This window comes from Paramisgurnus dabryanus, chromosome 5 (genome assembly GCF_030506205.2).
Source record: "Paramisgurnus dabryanus chromosome 5, PD_genome_1.1, whole genome shotgun sequence".
NCBI classification, from domain to species: Eukaryota; Metazoa; Chordata; class Actinopteri; order Cypriniformes; family Cobitidae; genus Paramisgurnus; species Paramisgurnus dabryanus.
This window is the reverse complement of record NC_133341.1, coordinates 51043704-51067551: the sequence shown is the minus strand read 5'-3', so window position 1 is coordinate 51067551 and position 23848 is coordinate 51043704. Positions and strand designations below refer to the sequence as shown.

At 36.7% G+C, this 23848-nt stretch overlaps 1 protein-coding gene across 1 annotated transcript in view; it reads left to right on the top strand.

Annotated features, from left to right (window-relative positions):
• Positions 1-1397: 1397 nt before the first annotated feature.
• LOC135774511 (uncharacterized) overlaps positions 1398-23848 on the top strand; it is a 43364-nt gene continuing 20913 nt past the window's right edge. The window contains exons 1-2 of the mRNA XM_065284641.2: positions 1398-2091; positions 2278-2532. Of these exons, the coding sequence (XP_065140713.1) occupies positions 1398-2091; positions 2278-2532 (949 nt within the window). The remainder of the gene's footprint in view (positions 2092-2277; positions 2533-23848) is intronic.

Here is a 23848-nt window from a genome sequence, read left to right as displayed (position 1 = left end):
GATAACCTCTCTCCCTAAAACGACCATACATCTCTTTACTTTTCAAGTTGAATTCATGATCATCATCACATATTCTCCGTAATCTCTGGAATTGACCAAAAGGAATATTTTTAATCAATGTAGAAGAATGAAAGCTTTTAGCATGAAGTAGAGTATTTTTATGTGACTCTTTCCTAAATATCGTGGTATGCAAAAAACCTTCTTCATCCTTGTAAATTTCTAAGTCCAGAAAATGGATTTTATGTACATCATATTCAAGAGATAACCTCACATTGGGATTAGCCGCATTCAAATACTCATGGAAACTCATCAGTTCTTCCTCCGTACCCTTCCACCATAAAATCACATCATCAATGTACCTTGCCCACCAGATGATCTTATCTCTGAACACATTCGTCTCATTAAAAACAAAGTCCTCCTCCCATTTGCCCATAAAGAGACCTGCATAAGATGGACTAAAGCAAGCCCCCATGGCACAACCCTTAACTTGTTTAAAAATCTTGTCCTGAAATAGAAAAACATTATTATAAAGTGTCCATTCAGTTAGTTTAACAAGAAAATCTGTGGGGGGAAAGGAGTTTGATGAAAGAGGACGTTTGTCCAAAAAATGTCTCAGTGCATCAAGGCCTTGTGTATGTTCAATATTGGTATAAAGGGCCTCAACATCCATGGTAACAAGTAAAGACTCTGGTCCAATAAATTTGTGTTCATCAATTTTACACAAGACATCAGTGGTGTCCTAATCATGGGAAGTGACAATTTGCTTTGTCCTAAAGATTTGATACTAATTGGAAAACTGGGAGTGATTGATAAAGGAAAAGAAATTAAAAGGATTGTGGTAGAATCAGAATTGTCGGATAAAGAGGGGCTGGAAAAATTGTTGTGTAAATATATGGAGTCATATGCTAAGAGCAAAAATGATTGCGGAACAGTACAGGCAAAATATGAACATGTGATTCAGGGGGGAGTACCACCCCCCCCAGAGGCAATATAAGATAAATAGCAAAGCAGAAAGGGACATATGTGAAACTATTAAGGAATTAAATGATCAAGGAATCATAAGAGAACTGAAGAAAAATGAAACAGCCATTACTAACTCTCCAATACAGGCCGTAGCTAAACCGGACGGAGGTTGGAGATTAGTAACCAATTACAAAGCATTAAACAAAGTCACAGTACCAGATACTAGATATCTGATTAACTGTGGAGAGGCCAGTGGAGAAATTGGTAAAGACAAGAATTGGTTATCGAAAATTGATTTAGCCAATGGATATTGGAGTGTTCCTCTAGCAGAGGAGAGTAAAGGGAAAACTGCTTTTACTTATAATGGTAAACAATATGTATATGAACGCCTACCACAGGGTTATCGAAACAGTGGCAACGTTTTCCAAAGTATGATGATTGAAATCCTGGAAGGAATTCCGGTGATTGTGTATATTGATGATATATTGATTTCTTCTGAGACAGAGGAAGAACACATGAAGCTGTTGGAGATGACGTTAGGCAGGCTGACAGAGGCAGGCCTGAAACCTAGTCTTAAGAAAATGGAAGTAGGAAAGAAGGAAGTTGATTTCCTGGGGTTTAAGCTAGGAAGAGACACAAGGGCTCTGACAACTAACACAAGGAAAAAGTTAGAAGAGCTAGAGAAATCAGGTCCCCCAAAATCTCGCAAACAGCTACAGTCATTGTTAGGAACTCTAAATTACATTAGAGAGCTGATACCCAAATATTCTCGAGAAGCCAGAGTATTGTATCAGGGCACAAAAGGAAAAGATTGGAACTGGTCAGATCAGATGGAGGCCGCTAGGTTAAAACTGATTAGAATGGCCTTAAACAGTGGTCAGCTGGAGAGAAGAGATGAGGATGTAGCACTAAGGGTGCAGGTTGAAGAGACAGAACAGGAAGTTACTATTACACTGTTCAACCACAATGGGAAAGTGCCTATTGCATTTTTAACACACACACAGGAACCAGCAATGTGTAAATATGATGAGAATGGGCCAGAGAGGGTTTTAGCAGCAGTCTCAAAACGACTCCTGCAGCTCAAAGCACTGGCTAAAGAGCAACCCATTATCATTTACTCGCTGGCAGGTGAGTTAGCAAGATTGAAGAAAAACCTAGTAATGAACCAGGCAAGGATTCATTCACATAGGTGGGATCAGTGGAATTTGATCTTAGGGGACAATCAGTTAGATTGGAGAATGATCAAACAAAGCAAAAAAGACAAAATGACTAAATACCATGATACTCATCAACATCTCCCCAAATATTACACAGACGGGAGTGAGAGGGGAGGAAAAATTAAGTGGGGATTTTTAGTCAAAAGAGACGGACAGTTACTAACATCACAAAGTGGTGAAATATCCGGAACGTCTCAGTTAGCAGAAGTAGTGGCAGCCGAGAAAGCTTTAGAAAAAGCCCTCGAATTGGGCCACGAAGAGATAGTTTTGACATGTGATTCAGAATATGTGGCAGACGGTATAAACAAAGAGTTAGAGACGTGGAAAGTTAATGGTTTCCACACAGCACGTGGTAAGCCAATGGCACACGGCGAGCAGTGGAGAAAGATTGCAGAGCTCTTAACAAAGGTGAAAACACATTGTTATCACCAAGTCAGCCACACAAAACAAAACACTGAAGCTGCTACAGGAAACAGAGAGGTAGACAAGCTTATAGGCAGTGTAAAACGAACCGAAGTGACCGAATTGTTCAAAAGAATGCATGATGACCTGAACCATCCGAGTTTTAATATGATTCAGATGGAATTAAGGTTAAGAGGTATGAAAGTACCAAATTGGAGGACGAGATACAGGGAAGTGAAAATCAAATGTGAAATTTGCAGGAAGTTCATGACAGCAAAGGCAGCTGCAGAGAGTGAGTTGCCAAAGGAGTACAAAGGGCAGGAAGTAAGCATTGATTTCGCTGGCCCCCTACGTCCACAAACAAAACTCAAGAATTGCTACTTTTTATTAGCAATAGACAATTGTACGCGCATGAAAATGATTTGGGCAATGCCCACAGCATTAGAAACAAATGTGGTTAATTGTTTAAAAGAGTGGATAAAATGGCAAGGAAAAATGCAGAGCCTGAGAGCAGACGGAGCACATAACGTAAGCGGTAAATTAGTCGAGGAATTCTGTAAGAAAAATAAAATAATACTGAGAAAGAGTATTGCATACAGGCCCGAAACTAATGGTATTGCAGAAAGAGCGATCCGCGAAGCGAAAGAATGGTTTAAAAAGAACGAAAGATTAGGCGAATGGGATACGATCATTGATAAGTGTCTTTTAAATCTTAACAGGTGCAATAAGGTGGAACCAAGAGAAAAAGAAGTAAAAGACAACTCGAAGTTCCAACCAGGTGATGAAGTGATTATCACTAGGAGGAGGAAGGTAGGGAGATTCTGCGAAGGGTTAGGCACCTAAGATACGGTCAAGACAGTAACAGGATCTAATACCGTCGAGTTAGAAAACAACGGAATATATAGCAACAAAGACCTAATCAAAGTGTAAACAATGCAGGAGATCATTGACATTTGTAATAAGAGGGGTTTGATCAGGGTGGAACACGGTAAGCACGGATCGAGAGCAATGCTTTTGGCCCGGAACTGGAACGAGTGATGGGCCTAAAAGGCGACCCGACTACACCTGTAGGGGTTCTAGTACGGCCATATCATTGCATAATATGCAACGAGGCCCGTGCTATGCCCAATCTTAGCCCATTCGAGAAAAAAGACATGGGTGCTGAATGGCTAGTGAAAGAACAAAGTCACATTGAAATTGGTGGCGTTCTAATATGTGGAGGTTGTAGATCAAATCATCCTAAAGTACGGATAGACTCATACAGAGTGTCTGGAAATGGGTGTGATAAATGTAGTTGTACATGGGACGGTGGAAAATGTGGCAGTGCGCAGTGTGTGAAAGCAAAGATAGAACCTTAATGTCATCTAGATCAGTTTGGGAGAGCATAAGAGTTATGAAACCCATAGGCCTATTCCAAGAGGGAATACTGATCGGGTTCTCGAGGCATCCATACATAGGGATGAGAGAACATGAGAAAAAGGCATTCTTGGACGCAAGAATACCTATTTTTCCAAGTGACAGAAGAGAAGGTAGGGACGAAGTCCTCCGAGAGAGGGAGAACAGGGTCCGAGAAATTGACCGTCAGGATCGAGACAGCGATCTGACGTTAACTGAGTATGAAAGCATGTTATGGAACCTCAATTTGTGGCACGAGCCGATATTGAGATGCTTTCCTGAAGTGAACCCGAAGCTAAGCCATAAGGGAAGTCTAGCGTGGATTTATGTGAAACGAGACAAAAAATGGCAGGTAAGGAGCTGGGGTTCACTGGCATTAGAGTTAGCCCAAGAAGGCCAGTGGGTAGACATGCCAAGATATGATAACGATTTCCGGGGAAATCAACAAAGGTCAAATGTGACAAAAGAGAAGCGGAAGTCGGAACGAAAAGAAAAGTTCATTGAACTTTTGGTGTCAAAGGCTAACCAAGCTGGCGAACACAAAGTCTGGTCCCCAGTGGACGAAAAGTACATAAAAGGGATGCCTTATCATGACGAACAGATAACTGAAGAACCAGAGACACAATTTGAAGTAATAATGCATATCAAGTTGAATGTGTTAGAATGTGCACATCCTGATTTTAGTTGGATCGGGGGAATGGAGGTTCAGTTACATGATAAGAAATCTGAGATGAAAATGATAAAGCATGGGTTTTTGAAAAGAAAAACAAGGCTCGTAGAAGGGCCTAAGACTAACCTCTGATTACAGACATGAGGAAATCAGCATCCATGGAAAGCCTCTCGGAAGAGCTAGAGGCAGCCAAAACAAAAATCCAGAAGCTGAAAAAACAGAGGCGATGCACCAAATGGATGAGTATAAGTTTATGGTGTTTATTTGGAATAATAATGATGTTATTGACAACTGTGAGATTGAACTATGAACTAGAATGGGAAATAATGACCGGAGAAATAGTATTAGCGAAAATAAACGTAGAAAAAGAAAACGTGTCAGGTTATGATGTAACGGTATGGGCTACAACTAAAGAGAGAAAAGCAGAAGTGGAGAAGAATAGCACAAATTTCTGGAAGTGGTTAAAAGTTAACACCCCAAGTAGAGATAAAAACCATAATGTGATGTATTATGTGATAAAGGAGCCAAGGGTGAAATTGAGAAAGAAAGTATCAATCAGACACTGGCATAGCGAAAAAATTGAGATCTATGAAAGCAACAGTTGTATCCAACAAACTAACAAAAATAAGACTGAAAATTTCTTCATTGGAAACACTTACCGTATAGGGGTGAACGAAGAAGTAGAAGGCTGTTGGATATTCAGATCAAGTAAGAAGTTCAACCCGTGGGAGATAGAAGGGTGTGAGAATAAAAATGGTATTAAAAGACATAAAAGAAGCGAGTATGAAAGAAGACAAAAACACGCAGGAGATTTGCGTAGAAATATAGACAAGTGGATTAAGTCCAGCAGTATTTTAAATCCGGAAGGGGATTTTGTATTATTAACCACCGCTAGAGATCGATATTTAGGATTCGACGGGTGGGAATATAAAGAGTATGAGAGATACTTTGCTACCTCAATAAGTTTAGAGTTGAACAAAACAATACCATGGATATGGAGAGAAAGGCTGGACTTACCCAGAGTAAAATTTAACCATAAAGTCGGATTCTGGGAAATAGATGAAAATAAAAAGGACGCGGATATATATCTAATCAAAATGAAATTAAACGAGACCTTGAACACAGAGTCAGAATTTCGAAGCTATTATGAGGGAAAAGTTAAGGAAATGGATCAATGCGTGAGAGAGCAGATTGGCAAAAGGCATGAAAAGAGATATTGGTACATAAAGAATGATTATAATGATTTTTCGTATACTAACCTATGTGATAAAAATGAAGAAAAAATGGATTGTAGTGACCTTGTAAATGGTACGGATCCTTTAACAGGAAATCAAACAGAGGAAACATTAAGTGTAAAAAGGAGGCTGCGTATTAAACGGGTAAGTTCAAGGCAGCAGCAAGAGAATGACGGAGTGTACAGACAAAGTTTAATTTTTCATGAAGATATAGTATACGGATTGAATGGGAAAGAATGCGGAGAATTGATAAAAGAGTGTTCGGAAGAGCAAGATTCCGTGACGATTAATCAAATGTCTGCAGTGTTATGTTACTGGAGTAAGGGAATAGTCCCGTTACCCTGGACATTCAGGGAGAGTAAGTTACCACATAGGTATGAGATGACTTACGGTCCCGGGGGAGTAGTGAGAATAATAGATAAGAACCAACAATGGAAGTTATTCCACGGACCAGCGCGTATCGGGGATAACAGTAGAGTGAGGTATAATTTCACTCATGGGAGAGAAGCAGGAATAGTGCCTAACTTAGATGCGATCGCTATCGACGATTTAAGTGACACCATAGAAAGGAAAAACTGGAAGGTAAATTGGTGTATGGGAAAAGATGAAACTTACTATTTGGGCCTAGGATGGATGAGAAATATAACTTGTAATACAAGTATTGAACTAAAAGGAGACAATGAAGGGGGGCCCAGATGGTATAATGAACCTGTGAAGTTCCTCGAGCATGGGGTAAAGCATGTCAAAAAAGCTGCCATAGCGGTTGGAAATTTCATTACTAAAGACATATGGCATGGATTAGTAAATTTTTTCATTAATGTAGGATGGTACGTTCTATATGGGGCCCTAACAGTACTAGGACTAGTACTCTTGTTTATCACAATCAAATGTCTGTGCAGAGAAGCAGGAAGGCGGATTTGTTCAAAGAGAGAAGAACCAGCAGACGAATTGAGCCTGATAGAAAAGATAATAGATGTGCAAGAAAAAGGGCGTAAACGCTATAGAAACAGGAAGGGACAGAACGCCAATGAGAGACCATTGTTAAAAATTTAAGATAAAAAGGTGTTCGAGTGGGTGGAGCTATGGAAGGCAGGAGTGCCTAAACCAGAAAGATATGAGATAAAAAAGACCGACTCGGACTGAAAAGCTCACAAAGAATTAATGGGGAGAATTAACAAGCAAGAAAATTGAAAAAAAGAGACAACAACAGAAACCAATTGTTCCGGATAAGACCAACAGAGGTCCAAAAGAAATAGTAATAAGGAGTAGAATGTCATCCATCGGGGAAACCAATAATACAGATGCTAATACGACCACGGCTGATGCTGGAGGTTCTGGGATTGAAATAATCAATTCCGAACAGGTCAGTGAAATTGGGGTTTTTATTACTTGGATGATGATTCAGTTTTTTACAAAAAACCTCTGTTGGCACTTGTTTTTGGGATTTGTTCAAATTGTAAGAGTATTGATTATTGGAAAAATAAGCAAAACGATATTAGTATGTAGTATAATGATCGTGTCTGATGGATGGAGCAATATACTGGGAACTGGAGGCAAAATGGTTTTGATTTCCACAAGTTTGTGTAAATTTGCTATAGATGTAACATGGAAAATATTCAAGGTTGAGGATATAATGTACTGGTGTGAAGTGGCATTAATGATAATTGAGACACTAAGTCTCACAGGGGTAATGATATCAAGATACAAAGAATATGCAAGCCTCTGGATCGTTATAGGAATTATGACTATGGAAATTTTCGTGTTAGGATTTTTAATGAACAACGGAAACATTGTTCTATTAGCAATTTTGATATTAATGAGCAGGTGGGATCGATTTAAGAAGAAAACTAAAGAATGTAAACCAGGCTGTTATAATTAATCAAGAAGTGAACAAATTTTTGGTTTTTCATTTTGTTTATTTGTATGTATTTTGGGACAATCAGTCATAAGAACATGAATGTTTAAATCGATGAAGGTATATGTATGTATAATTTTGGAAAAATTAAATATGACTAAAACAGACCAATATAAGAGGTTGGGGAAGAGTGAATAATACCCAATTAAGCTGCTAGTGTTAAGCCAAAGCGAATAACACAATGCACTACTGAAAATACGTTTGTTTTCCAAAGAACGATGAAATTGTGTAGGAACAAGAATACAATTTGGAACAATGAGTATAAGAAAAGAAAAAACGGCTAAAGGTACAAGATATTATGAGAATGGCAACCATTAAGAGTTCGGGTATGTGTGACAAATGGTCGCGGGAATCGGAAGGCGCTGACAACCCAGTCGGAAAAACACTCAGACGGTTTCTCGGTTGGCCTAAACTCCACCTAGAAGGGATCGAAAAGGTGTTAGCTTTTCTGAGACTCATTAAGATCTTTGTAGCCATGAATCGAACCACAGTTTGCCACAACTCATGAATATCATAGAAATGAAAGCTCAATGGGGCTAATTAAAAGCAAAGAAGTACCGGGAAGCCATATTGGAAAAGAACAAGTGAAACGTATTTGATGTGTGCATTGATGAAATTGTAAAAGTATAAATTGAAATATAACTGAAGGAGTTGATAGTATGATTGCAAGAGAGGGTGTTGTGTCAGATGTGCCATATGACCCAGAGATATTAGGTGCAATCTACTATTCAACCAAAGTTTCACGATTTTTGCAAGAGATAGCGTGCGACCACAAGTTGGGAAAAGAGGAAGTGGAAGCACAAGTGTTGGGTCAAAAAGGTTGTGTCAGATGGGCCAGATGGCCAAAGAGATGAAATGCAATATACACGCCTCAGTGAATTAAAGTTAATCCCAATGATTTAATTAATCAAGGTTTACAGAAAGAAAAAGGCAAAGAGAAGAAGGAGGAGCAAAAAAGAAGACGGAAGAAACGCTCGCATAAGCAAAGCAGAGTTCATCAGAATTACCACAGTAATGATTGAAATGATTAAGGATCAAGAACGGACAAATAAGATGTTAATAAAATTAATACGGGAAATGGAAAGGGCCGCAACCGAATCCGATGAAAGGACAAATTTAAGAAATATGATGGACGAGGTTGAATCTTTAATAATTTAAGGATTCAGCGCCGTCCAACTATATGTGTGATTTTTGATGTGTTTTGTAACCTGTGTCACGCAGGACTCGCGTGCATGCAGAAAGAGGTACCAGGTGGTTTTGTAACACCGTGCCTGAGCAACTTGTGATTTTTCTTTCTTTATTAATCTATCGAGAAATGAAGGCCACCTATTCTATAGGGTGGCCATAGATATAAGTATATGTTTTCCTTGTTAAAGAGAAAAGGTAACAAATCTGTTCTAAAAGGAATTAAGTTGATTTTTCTTTTTATGTGATAGTATGTTTTTGGGTTGCTTCATGTTACGAACGTTTTACTTGCTTAAGAAAGGAAGTCTGTGCATGATTAAAAGAAGAAGTCAACGGATTTGTGTCCAGATAAGGAAAGAGGCTGAAAGTCCCCTGGTGTCATCATCGGGGGTTTGAGCACTATAAATGTGGGAGGCACAGTTAGATCTGGGCCGTTCCTCGTGGTGAAGACTACTCGTATTTTATTTCTGTAGCTGATATTGTTTGTTCTGAAAAACTTTGTTCATTAAACCGAAGCCATCTGTCTATGGCGATTCGTAAACTTTCTTTTAAATAAGTCTCTGAGTGAGTTTATTTATTGAAACGAGATAGTTTGCTTTTGGACAAATCATAGACCAGCGCCCTAGAGCCGGATCCAGCTGAGCCCGGCCCGGACACCGCCCAAGGTTACTAAATACCTAACAACGCACTCAATTGAGAGGTGAGATAAAGTCAATCATTTTGCAGTGTTGGTTTGGTTTATCTGAATGTACATTTGTAGAGTGATGCGGATGATGAATTGCTGAATTATATTGAGGTGGGGTATTTTAGTGAATACAGGCGGGATATCAAATACAACAGGGATTAAGTTGGCAAGTGCCGGTTCTCCACAACAGAGCAAATAGCTTTCTGTGCCTCCATGTCCACTACAAACTACAACCGTACATTCGGCGCTTAGCGTCTACGTCACGGCTCTCAGCCCGCCCTCTGTTCATTGATTCGCCGGTTGTTTTGAGACCTGAGGAAAACGGTTTGAATGGGAGGTATCTCAGACTGAGTACAGAAGCGTAATGAAATTTAGCGGAAGTACAAAGTCTGACGTAGTCAGGCTACAGATAAACATGCATAATCACCACATTGGGACATTGATGTTTTATCTCCTGTTATATGCATTTGATTTTTGTTTCTGTAATGTATTGTATTGTACTTTACATATTGACATGCACAAAAACACAACAGCAACTGATATTTTGTACTGTGCATAGTACAAAAAAGTATTTGAATATTTGAAAGTGAAGTAAAAAGTTACATTTGTTTTATTTACAGTCAAGTTCACTTTAACCAGGAATAGACAGGTTTAAAAAAGGTTCAAGGCCACAATCTGGTAAAGTAGATTTTATATTTACAGTGAGTATTTTGTACTTTTTAGGGTACTAAAGTGTTTAAATGTTTTTACCTTTTTGGAAAAAATGTAAATGTATGCATTTATATGAACTGTATGTTACAGTTAAGTTAATTTTTGACTTTGACATCTAGACAGGTAATTTAAAAAAGTTCAAGGCCACAACCTTGTAAAGTTAGATTTTATATTTACAGTGAGTATTTTTTACTTTTTAGGGTACTAAAGTATTTGAATGTTTTTACTATTTTGGAAAAAGTTAAACTTTATGCATTTATTTGAACTGAAATGTTACAGTTGAGTTCATTTTTGACTTGGACTTTAACATATGGATTAAAAAAAGTTTTTAAGGGTTGCAATCAATTTGTCTTGTTTTTACAGAGATCACAAATTACCTTAAAATGTATATTACAAGTAAATGTTTTAACCTGAGTTTGAAGTGCTTAAATCACTTTACTTAAATGTATGCATTTAAGCACACTCTAGCCACACTAAATTGAGTCAATCCAACCACACTAAATTGAGTCAATCCAACCAAACTAAATTGAGTCAATCCAACCAAACTAAATTGAGTTCTGCCATCTACTTTAAATTGAGTTGGTCAAACTCACTATATTTTAATTGTATGAAGCAGTTTTTTATGAGTTAGGGGTACACATTCATATTGGATGGAAATCCTGCCCACAATTTAATTGAGTTGATCCAATGAATCATTTTTGTAAGCCCGTGTCGCGGGAGACGAAGCCGTGGGCACGGAGAGTGAAGCACGCACACAAAGCGCTCAACACGCATGACGGACCGATTGGGACATTATGGAATTATATTTACGCACCACATCGCCTTAATAGTAGCTGGCCTCTGTTACAACAGCGAATAACATCCTGTAGTACTCTTAATGCATCGTTTGTATCGCGTTAATGATCGCAAGGTAGTCAAAAGATTAATGGATAAGTGTATTGTTACCTCATTAGCAGAGTACCTTAATACATATAAAAGCTTGTCATTTTGTTCTTAAGACACAAACTTAAGATATTCTTAAGAAAAAAATTGAGAACTTCTTAAGAAATGTTTGAGAATTGCACTTTATTTATCTTAAGAACTTTCTTATTCTTTGTCTTAAGAATGTTTTCGTGAATCCGGCCCCAGATGTTCACAATCAATATTTTTTATGTAACATATAAGTCATTTTTACAAATTACACATTATAGGCTATAAATATGATAAAGATGCAGAAACAGATAGTTGCAGAAAAGTAACATATTATAATATGTTGAAGAAAAAATGTACAATTATTTATGACGCACATTTAAATTCTTTATTTGGATTAGAAAAAAAATATTATGCTATAATCCAAATTTAGTAAAAATAAAAAGATTTACAAGCGACAACCCAGAAAAACTTGCATATTAGGAGTAAAGCTGACCCCTATGCCATATATAGGCAATTAATTACTACTGATATAGAGCAATATTTTGTTACTTTTTTTTACCTTATTCTTATGTACACCACACATCTTTAAACCCCTTACATACCTCTCAGCACATGTCCTAAAGTCATGGCCTAAAGTTTTGAGAATTACATAAAAATTGGAAATAGGAAAAGTTGCTGCTTAAGGTTTTATAATAACAATTTGCAAATACTCCAGAATGTTATGAAAAGAGATCGATTGCATAATCCTTCTTTGTCATGAACATTAACTTAATCCAAAAAAACCTTTCCACTGCATTTCATTGCTGTCATTAAAGGACCTGTTGAGATCATTTCAGTAACTTTCTTGATAACTCACATGAGAATGTTGACAACCACAAAAGTGCAGTTTATTATGTCAGGCTGATTGGGTTAGAATGGCAGATTTGACATGTTAAAAGGAGGATGATGCCTGAAATGTTCTTCAATTGTTAACCATGTGACCTGCAAAGAGACGCATGGAGCCATTATTGTGTTACATAAAAATGGCTTCACAGGCAGGTATATTATGGCTACTAAGAAAGCACCTAAATCAAAAATTTCAGCTGTGGGATCCCAACCCTGCTGTGGGAGTAACCGAAAAGCAGAAACATAGCGATATCTGTAAGACTACATTCCAATTGTTTTTTTTTTTATATAATTTTTTACATTAAAATTCCTTATATAGTGTGCCAAGGTTGCTGATATGCCAACTTCATAGATTTTATTGCCATAGAATATCATAAAAAATATGAAATCAAATCATGTAGATTTTACTCTGTTTAACATTGATCCTACATACCAGTGCTTCCCAATCTTGGTCCTCAAGGTCCCTTTCCAAAAAGTTTTAGATGTGTCCTTATTTAAAACACCTGATTCAACTAATCAGCCATCTTCCATGTGGCACATTCCAAACATAGTTGTGTCCCAATTCAAGGGCTGCGACCTTCTAAGGACGTATTTTAAGACCGATTGCGTCACAGCAGCGCAACTTGAGGCTAATAAGCCCTGCGTTCCAGTTCGTTTTTTTATGAACTTCCCTCAGTCTCGTTCACTCGGATGTACGTCATTGCTTACGTTGTGCGAGTGCCCACTACTGCTGAAACACTTGAACGCCCTGTCCCAAATGGAACACTCCGGACTTGTGGTCCTCCTCAGAGTCCACACTTTGATGACATCACGTAGTCCAGACTTTAGGGACCCTTGATGCGAGTCCACGTGGGTGCACCGGAGTCGTATTTTGGGACAGACTCGAGCATCACACCGGAAATAGGTAGAGAAGTTGCCCGTCAGTGTGAACTCCTCCCTTCCGTCGTCTGATTGGTCTGATTGCCCTTTCGCAAGGACCAAAGTGCGCGAAGCCTGCTTCAGTGCGGGCTTCGCTAAAGACCGCATCAAGGGGGCAAAGGAGGCACTGATGAGCACACTTCAAAGTGTAAAAATGACAAATGGGACACCCTACAAACTCGTAGACTAAGCGAGAACGCGCAATTTAAGGCCACGAGACCGAAAGTCCACATGAAGTGCGCCATTTGGGACAGGGCCGAAGAGGGTTCAAATAGATCGCCCTAAGCCATTGATCACATGGAAAGTGGAGACTGTCCCCTCCATGTGCAAAGCGCGAGTTGCTGAAGTGATGTCACAATCGTGTTGCATTGTGGGATATGAAGCTGCATGAAGTGTAAATATGAAGCAGACTCACTCCTTCGGTCAAAATAGAGGGAGCGAGGGTCTGTCCATACAAACTTCCCTCGTCCACTTGACAAAGTGGAACGCACTTCAAAATGGCGACAGGGATTCCCCCGAGGGGAAGTGCTTAGAGAAGTTTGCGAGTGTGGGTCTAAAACTGCAGTGGAACGCACTCAAGGCCGTCCCAATCAAAGAATGCTTAGGGTGCATTCCACTCCAGTTTTAGACACCCACATGTCACCAAGCCAAGCTAATATAAAAACATGTAATAAATATTACAATTGAAACTATTAATAGAATATGCTTTAGCGGGCACCTCACAGACTCTGTGCAAGCTACCTGCTGCCTGCGGGCCCACGTTAGAGACCCTTGTGTTAAAATATGTCAGGGCCAGGTATTTTTGAATAAAGGCAGCTCAAACATGCATTTTATTCTGGGAGTAGGATAAGTCCAGCAAACAGCCCCAAAATGGGAAATACCTAGGCCTACATTATGCTTGTATTGCCTATAATTACCAAAATGATAACTTGAAACTGAATAAATAATTACATAATAAAACTGGTTAAAAATAAAAAAGTAGCTTGGATGTAGCAAGCTACTATTGATGTAACTTAGCTTACTACATTTCCCAGGGGGGTAGCTTCAGTGTAGTGAAGCTTCATTTAATGTGAAGTAACTGGTAGCTTAGCTCACTACATTTTCCAAGTAGCTTGCCCAGCACTGATTATAACTATAAACCATAGATTTAAGACATGCACACAATTTTGTTTGAAACTGTCATTTTTCAGAAACTTCTCAAGAATAAAAGTGCCAGATAACAAGATAAACAACATATTCTATAAAATATTAATTATAAATTTTATATAATAAATATTTGACATTTTCTTAAAAGGTCCGTGTACCTTCGGATAATTGGTTTATTCGTTTCTGTCTTCAGAACGGAAAAACGACTCACATATTCCACTCTACTCGTAAGCATAAAACAGTAGTTTTGGGTTTGTTTTTGTCAGAATTTGATCTAATGGATCGAATAAATATACATTAAAACCAAAACGAAACATCAAGCATTTTATGATCAAAGGTCGTTTCGGTCCACCGGAAGTTCTCTTGTTTTGAGCGCTTGTGAATAGCATGATAGATATTAACATTAAATAGCATCTTAAGGATAACACTATGTCGCAGTATATCAGTTTAGATAGCGAAGGACACAAAAAATATACTATAATAATATTATACTACATAATAGGCATTTACTGTAATAATACATAATACACAGGCTTGAAGACAACTTTATAGGAGTTAAGTTGTAGAACAGCCCATGTGCTTCTTCATACTGTATATATCATGATAGTTTAATAATAATAATAATAATTATTATTATTATTATTAGTATTCTTTTAATTTAGATTTATACTTATTATTACATAATATTTTGATCATTTATTTCTTACAGTTAGTAGAAAACTCTGTATAGTTTCTAAAAAACTCTGCCCGCAGTAGTACTTGCTTACACTGACACCTACTGGTGCTTCATGATGCTATAGCCTGCCATACTATTATTGCTGATAAAAATGACCCATGATAAAATTGTTACGTGACGTTTTTAAAACGCGGTTTGGAAAATCAACACATATTGACCAAATGGAACCGTTGCTACACAAATTGCACATTTTTAAAAAACATTAAACATTTTGGCCGTTTCTCAAACAAAAAGCTGCAGACTGTTCGCATATGCTGGCTGCATACGTCATCAAGCCTGGTTTATTTCAGTTAACTGAACATTACATTCGCAAATCATACGCACATTACAACAATTTACGATTAACTAAGAATAATAGTCAACTTTAGAAATGTTAATATTCTGAAATAAGACATTGTTGATGACGTATGCAGCCTAGAAATATGACCACCGGAGGCTGAAGCTTTCGAATTGAGTTTCTTACTGACTGTAAAAAAATAAATAATTTAACTAAATATATTGTATTAATTAGTAAAACAAATTAAACAGAAAATAATAATGATAATAATAATGATAATAATAAGGTAAGCTACTATGAAGATGCTGTTCAACTTAACTCCTATAAAATTGTCTTCAAGTCTGTGTATTATTTATTATTATATTAATTGCCTATTATATAGTATATTATCATTATGGTATGTTTTTGTGTCCTTCGCTCCCTAAAATTATGTACTGCGATAGTGTTCCCCTTGATGCTATTTAATGTTAATATTTATAATACTACTTTTTAGAAAGCGCTCAGAAGAGGAGAACTTCCGGTGGACCAAAACGAACGTTGATCATAAAATGTTTGATTATTCATATTGGTTTTATTGTATATTTATTTGATACATTTGAACAAATTATGACAAAAACAAACCCCAAAACAGCTCTAAAACTAGTGTTTTATGTTATGAGTAGAGTGGAATATGTGATAAATGAACTGTTTAACCTTATTCATTTTTCCATTTAAAAAAAATAAACGAATAAACGAATTATCCGAAGGTACACGGACCTTAAAACAGTATATTTTAGCCTGTTAGCTTATGAATTATTTGCTGAGATCATTTTAACACGCCTGCAAATAAAAAACCTTGTCAACATGATATTGCCTTATAATACACTATTAAAATAGCATAACTGCAAAACACGCATACCAGCTCAATAAAAAATAAGTTGGCCTACTTATTAATTATTTTATATTTAATTTCCCCATAATTAAATGCAGAAATAACCTTTGCAGAAATAAACAATGTTACATTAATTAACATTGACAATTTTTTACTGCTCCAAACATGTTTTCATAATATCTTTGCAGCAAAATTATGGTTATTTTGTGTAACAGCATTGTTTAACTATAGTAACCACTTTATAGGTTTGTTACCTGCTAAAATATATGATTAATTTTCTGAAAAGTAAGAAACATCAATATTTTTTTTTTTATACAATAGTCAGAATTTAAAGTGTATCATAACCTCTCCTCAAAGTTGTCTACAACACCACACCCAATACCCATTTTTACCTTGGGACAACTTTGATGAACACTTGATGCACTTCTAAAGTTAACTATAAATCAAATTATTTATACATTTTACAAACATATATTAATTACGTTTCAGGATGCAAATAATCTTGTCATAATATGTAATACAACATCTTAATTTTTTTTTTTTACAAATATCAGCACACCGGATTACATAGCAGTTTTACAATGTTTTAAGTTTAAAAAATCTAATCAATTTTAAAACACATAAAAATTTAAATCACTCATTTTTTTAAATAAAAATAATTTGTTTCTTATATCAGTATTTTTTTTTATTATTAGTACAATTAGTTTTGTCGGTGTATTAATGTGTAAAGTTTTAAAATAACTTTTTTATTGATATTTTTCATCAACGTAATAAATTTGTAAACTCCATTCCACTGGGGGAGCTGTAATGCATTCTTCTTGCAGTTCTATGTAACATCTTTCTCGTGTTTCACGACGGTGCATTTCGTTATTAAAGGTAAGTAGCTTAATTGTTTTATAATCTAAGTAATCGGTGAATTATTTATGATCAACTGTCATATTTTTGACATTAGATCATTTTATTTGACATTGATTCATAGGTTTCTGTCTATATTTTTTGTTACAAGGCTTCTTTTATTATACTCCAGATGATTTGGGTGATGAATATAGTCTGTGTTATTGCGACATGAGTCTTAATGGTCATAAAGGTATAATAGGGCTAAATTGACAATACAAGCAAAATATTTAATCAATTTTAAATTACGTTGAAAAGACGTTGTTAGATTGTTACTTTATTAAAAGTCATTCTCGACCACTTATGAAAGAACACGTCCATTTCATTACCATATATCAAATAACTATATCGACCGTCTATCTAGGGTAATTGTAACGTTTAACATAATTATTAAATTAATTACTGCTTTGATTGCAGTTCATGAGACACATACTGTTCACGACCATCCTTGACACGTGCCGTAAACGAATCCATAGCTGTGTCCCAATTCAGGGGCTGCGACCTTCTAAGCATGCGACCTTAAATATGAGCACTCGGTCTTTCAAGGTGGCAGCCTCAGAAATCCGCGAAGAGAACTGAAATGAGACGGTCTAACCTTCGGACGACCCATAATTGGCGTCACCTGCTGCGCCTGTCAGCAGGACATAGCGGAAACGTTTCTGACTTATTAAAATAAATATGAAATCAGAAAAATATTAATTTAGTTTAGAAAATATGACACGTTGATGTAGATTAAACTATTCAACAGTATATTAAATTAAATTAATCAACCTTAGAAATATATGCATCATAAAAATAATAATATTAACACAAAACATAACTTATAATACTAAAACAGTGACAAACTTTTTTTGATAAATACACACTTTTATTTAATGAAGGTTTTAATTGTTTATTTTAGAATATCCAGCTGCCGTTGCAGGCGCGCAATGAATCTTGGGATATCCTCGGCTGTTAAGGATCCATTCGTTCTATCCTTAACAGCGCGGAGAAATGAGGACGCATTTTGAGGCTTCATTCTAAGCATCCTTCGAATTGGGACGGCCTTACCAGCCTGAAGTCGCGCTGCTGTGACGCAATCGGTCTTAAAATACGTCCTTAGAAGGTCGCAGCCCCTGAATTGGGACACAGCTCATGACACGTGCTGTTAACGACCATCCATGACACGTGCTGTTCAAGACCGACTATTCACTTCGCTTGCGATTTGAGGATTAATGAGCAAAAATTTTATAAATTCCACATATTTCAAATGTTTACAAATACTATTAATAAACTGATTAAACATATTAACCAGTAAATGCAGATAAAATGATAAATTTTCTGTTTTTACAGATGCTACTGATACTGTACTCAGTTAAAGGGCACATTGGAACAATTGTATATTCTGGCCACTTCAGAATCAATCTTCTTTAGCACACCACAGTAATGTTAACACCTAAAGTTATTTAGAAAGTAGCTAAACTCTGCTGTAAAAGTCATAAGAATATCACTGACATCACTCTGTAGGATTTGCATTTGTACTACATTAGCACTTAAATGTCTCTGAAGCTAGTGTATCAAACTAGATTTTAATAAAGCCTTAAAGAACTTTCATTTCTATATTCTCCACATCTGTTGAGAATCAACGAAATAAGTATGAAATGGTGACCCATTAAAAGTACCTATGAATATAAACTTTGTATTGAACCAATCTGAAATATTTGTCTTACTGAAATCAACATGACTACAAGAGTATGCAACTGAGCTATGATCCTATGTATCTGTCCAAATAGTCTACTTTCAACAATTTAGTATCAAACAATACCCACAAACATCGAAAGAACTGCACATTCAAATCTCATTGACATATCAACTCCAATACAATACTAAACTGAAGCATTTTAGGCCATAAACAATTTTTTGTTACATAAACACCTTAGGGCTGTGATAGTGGCAGTTTTTTACCACCGCGGTGGTCATGCACAAATTCACCCCGGTGGTGCGGTGGTTATAGATTTATTGTGTCTGTGTGTGGGGGGGCATGCGCACATGCACATTAATGCATATAGGTCTTACACATAATGAATACATATATTTTGAAACCAGTATTTTAAAAATTCTTTCTCCGCGTGTGGCTGCTTGCCACAATGTGAAGCAATGCTTAGGTTACTTAGCAAAGAAAGACGCTCTAAAAACGTCCACACACTTTAAAGAGGAGGAAAGCGGCACTGTCACGCGAAGCAACTGTGCGTATGTGCTTGACAATTTCGGTGGCTGCTTGAGCCAAGCCCTGGAGCACACAGGAGATCGGCACATTTCTGCGTGTTTATTGTAGCACTTCCACTCATGAAAGAACAAGTGAGAAACCTTTTTTGCGGTTATAATATTTCCAGCTGCGCTAAAAACTAGGGATGCTCCGATCAGGATTTTTGCAGCCGATACCAATCACCGATTTGTAATCTTCATGATCTGCCGATATCCATTTTTTTTTTAAGCTGATATGCAAGCTCTTTGATGACTGTAACTGTTATATTTTTTCTAGATAAAATATTACCACGCATGTTGCCTTTGTTATATTACTTGCGTAAATTAGGTATATTATTGTTTTAATAGAGACTCAAATAAATAAGCACAACAAATATTTATACTGCAAAGAGAAATTTAACATGGCTTTAAAAAGGCTTGTCTCCTAAAAGTACTGAAAATAAAACACTTCACAGTCTTTACTGTATTAATTAAATATACATGCATTCGTATGAAGTATAAAAGTTCTTTAGTCAAGAGCAGAGAGTGATTTTATTGAGAGTTGAACTAGGTTACTGCAGCTTTAAGACGTGAGAGAGAGATCGCTTTGTTCACGTGCACTGATGACAGGCTGCTGTGTGTGGGCGGCGGCTCAACTCAGACAAACAGCTGTGAGGAAAATAAAAGTTTAAACGCTCAAAACTTTAAAACGCATGCAAATAATAAACTTTTGGCATGAGGATGCAATTGTCAGTGATAGATATGTGTTGTATACTGTTTGATGGGGATGTGAAGATGCCTCGTGCTGTTGACCAAAGAGCATCCTCATAGAAAATACGCATATCTCTGTAAAGGCAGAGCAAGACATACAGATCTGCACATCGCACATGAGCAACAGGTTGTAAAAATGCTCACGCTACGTAAAAAATTTCTTTAATTGAGATCGGCAGATTTAGCGAGTACCGATCAAGTCATTTAATGCCATTATCGGCCAATACCCATTGGCGGCCGATCAGTCGGAGCATCCCTACTAGGGGTGGGCAAAAAAATCGATTCTTAGATGAATCGCGATTCGGACGTGGGCCGATTCTGAATCGATTCACAAATGTCAAGAATCGATTCTTAAATGTTAGTTTACAAAATAACGTCACGTTATCAGAACCAAAAGGCGGAACTCAACTGGGGGAGCGGTGATGCACACGGACAACTTAAGAGAGCGCGCCCTGCAAGAGCGCATAGCCGAGCTCGCAAGAGCGCATAGCCGAGCTTGCAAGAGCGCATAGCCGAGCTTACAAGAGCAGAAGAGAAAGAACACTTTAAATGCTTGTAGGACTATACTGCATATATCTCTACATTGAATTTAGGGCTGTCACCATTACTCTATTCTTTTTGAGGAGTTTTAAAAAAAATCCTTGAGTACATGTCGAGTACTCCTTAAAAAAGCAGAGATGCGGTTTAGTGAAACTAACAGTATTAGAAGCATACAAATCAGCGCTACGCTGCCTCTCTCTCCCTCTCGTTTGCTCGCTCACACACACCGTGCGTGTGAATCAGGAACTGCGTGAGGCAAGAATGCGCATCCATGTGAATTTTGGAAGTTAAAGACGACTGAGCTGCAGTGGCCTGGCAAAACACATTTGAGAAGAAAGGCGCAGCAACTCAAAAAGACCTGCATGTTTCACAATTACTCCAAAAGACCATAATGACAATTTTGCGCGTGGAGCAGCAGTTGTGCGATCTACCGGCATTGCCTTTGCGATCGACGTATTGTACACCCCTGCCCTAAACCATCCGCAGACTGTTTAGATATAACATGAATATACTTCTGTAAAAATATGCACATAGTTTGTTATTCAGTCGCTGGGTGCGCTGCATTATATAAATACAGTAATACTGCCAATCACTGTGTATAAGGGCCATTCTACCGAATTCGTGCAAATTGCTGTCCCGGAACCAAAAAACTAATTTAAAAAGCATTAACGTAGGAAAATTTTTGATAATAAAAAAATATAAGCAAATAGCAATCAAAACCCAAAGTAATATTTGAGGTAGCTGCAGGCTTTATATATAAAATATCATCATTTATATGGTGCTTTCAATTGAGAGGTGGTTGTCCCAAACCCCAAGGTCTGAATTTCACCATAGAAAAAAAAATATGAAATAATTTTTTTATACTTTTTTATAATTTTTTAAAGAAGTATCATTTTGAATACTTTTGTAAATTAAAACCAAAAATATATCTATTGGATATTTTCAGTAAAAAACATGAATAATCATGTAAAAAAACACTGTCCCGCATTTTCACGTCACTACCGAAACATTGCATAGTTTGGTCAATAATATAATACTGCTTTAAGCCACTCCCCTCAATTTTGAACCAGAAAATTTGTCTGTGCCTCGCTCCCTCGTGGTGGCATGGCGATGAGATCAGTCCCATGGTTTTGAAGTAAATGTGATCAAAAGTTTGGAAATCAGTGTGTGACATTTATGAATGTCACTACCGATCACACATTTTCAATGATTAATTAATTTTTTAAAAATTTTTCTACTGGTCATTTAGGTTTTAATCATGTTTCAATGTCGAGAACTGTGCTGGCTAACTACGTACTAATTAGCATCTTAGCAGTAGGATGAAAGTTATCTTAAATTGTCACTACCGAAACAGTCACTACCGAAACATGTGTTGACTTTTCGGTTGTGACGTGATTGTTTCGGTAGTGACAAAATGACACTTATTTCTTTATTTTAATAAATAAATAGAAACTTTCAAGTGCACATATATTCTTTTTCAGTGCAAATAATTTGTCAGTCATATTTCTGTAATGTTGTATGTGATTTGACTAGGACTACAAACTAAGATAAATGAAGGCTATATGATTCTACCTCTGGTCTCTAGGAAAACTTTCTGCGCTAATTTAGCGGGACTTTGACTGATTGCTTTATATAATTGATATAACAGATAGCACTTATCAGTATCATAGTAAATTGACATGTCATTGTTAAGTGTAGACAGGAGAGGCTCACACTAATAATGTAAATGTAAATATCTTTGGTTAATTTGTAGAGATAGCTACAGAGAGAGAGGAATTGCCAATATGCATAGACAGAAAGATGAAAGTAGAGCGGACAGACTGAGAAAATACATACAAAGATTGAGGGAGGACCCAGAAAGGTACCAAGAATACTTAAAAAAAGGAAAGATAACAAAATCAGAAACGCAGGGAAGAAGGGATGCTGAAAAGTATCAAAAAATTATCTGACAGGGAGCAAAGAAATGTCAGAAAAGAATGGAGGAAAAGAAAGGACAAACCCAGGAAGATGGTTAAAAGACAGTTCTGTTTTTATAGTTCTTTTTAGGGATCAACCCATATGGATTTTTTTGTGCCAATGCCGATACCGATACAGGCTGCCGATTTTCTTGAGCCGATACTTGGAGCCGATACTGCTTTTGCTTACTCAGTTTACATTATAAATGTCTCAATTTAAAAAAGTAACATTTATTGAACTTAAAAAAACTATATTTAACAAATAGTAAAAACAGGTGATGGTTCTACGGAACCATGAACTGCACTCTCCACAATGATGAGAAACTATCAGCAAAGGATATTGATTTCTAGCACTTTACTACTACAAATATATATAATTAAAAAAATTATATAGAAATAAAAACCCGCTTTGTCCAGTTATGATCAGCTGTTAGGCTGAGCTTTCAATGTTGTCACGGAAAGGTTGTTTGTTTTAAGTCACATGACCTGCAATCGCTTGTGGCTTCCAGCACTCTGTCTGTAAATAATGCCAGTGATAATGTCGGTGAAAACAGCAGCCACATATTGGCCAATATACACATAAACACATAAAATATACACGATACACATAAAACTCGCAAAAATCGGCTATCTTGCATCCCTTTAAGGTCTGAACTATCCGCCATCTCTTCAGCGTAATGTCAGTGCAAAGTGCTTTTATATGGTGTTGCTTTAGATATTTTTTGTGCTGTATGTTTTGACTTCATAATGCCAATCATTTTTGACTAACTAATGACTTTTTTTACACAAAATATGGACAATCCAATATGGATGTCACTACCGAAACATTACTGACAGAAAAATAAAATAGGTTTTGTTATCAGAAAAGATGACATAATTTTATTTAGTTAGATAAAAATTTAAACTAATGAATCCTTGAATTTCAAATCTGTATCAGTGCATGTATGGCAATTACAGAGAAATATTGCTTTCAAAATGCATTTCATTTGATAAACCACTCTTATAGTTTTGTTAAAATTATATTTCCAATCAATATAACCATGAAACTGTCTTTAAAAAAAATAAAAAATATATTTAGAAGGTTAATGTACAGAAAATCAGAATAGGCTATTAAAAACCTATTTTTTATATCAAATGTTGTTGTGTTTCGGTAGTGACACATTTTGGGAGAGAGAAAACATTTCGAAACTGTATAAAAACATGCTAAGAAACTAAAGTGTCCAATCAGTAGATTAGTGTTCCTTAGATGTTCTACTATGTTTATGGCTACAAAGCTTTCAGGAAAAAACACACTTTTTTCAAGAAGTTTTGAAGTGTCAATTTGCACCAATTCGGTAGAATG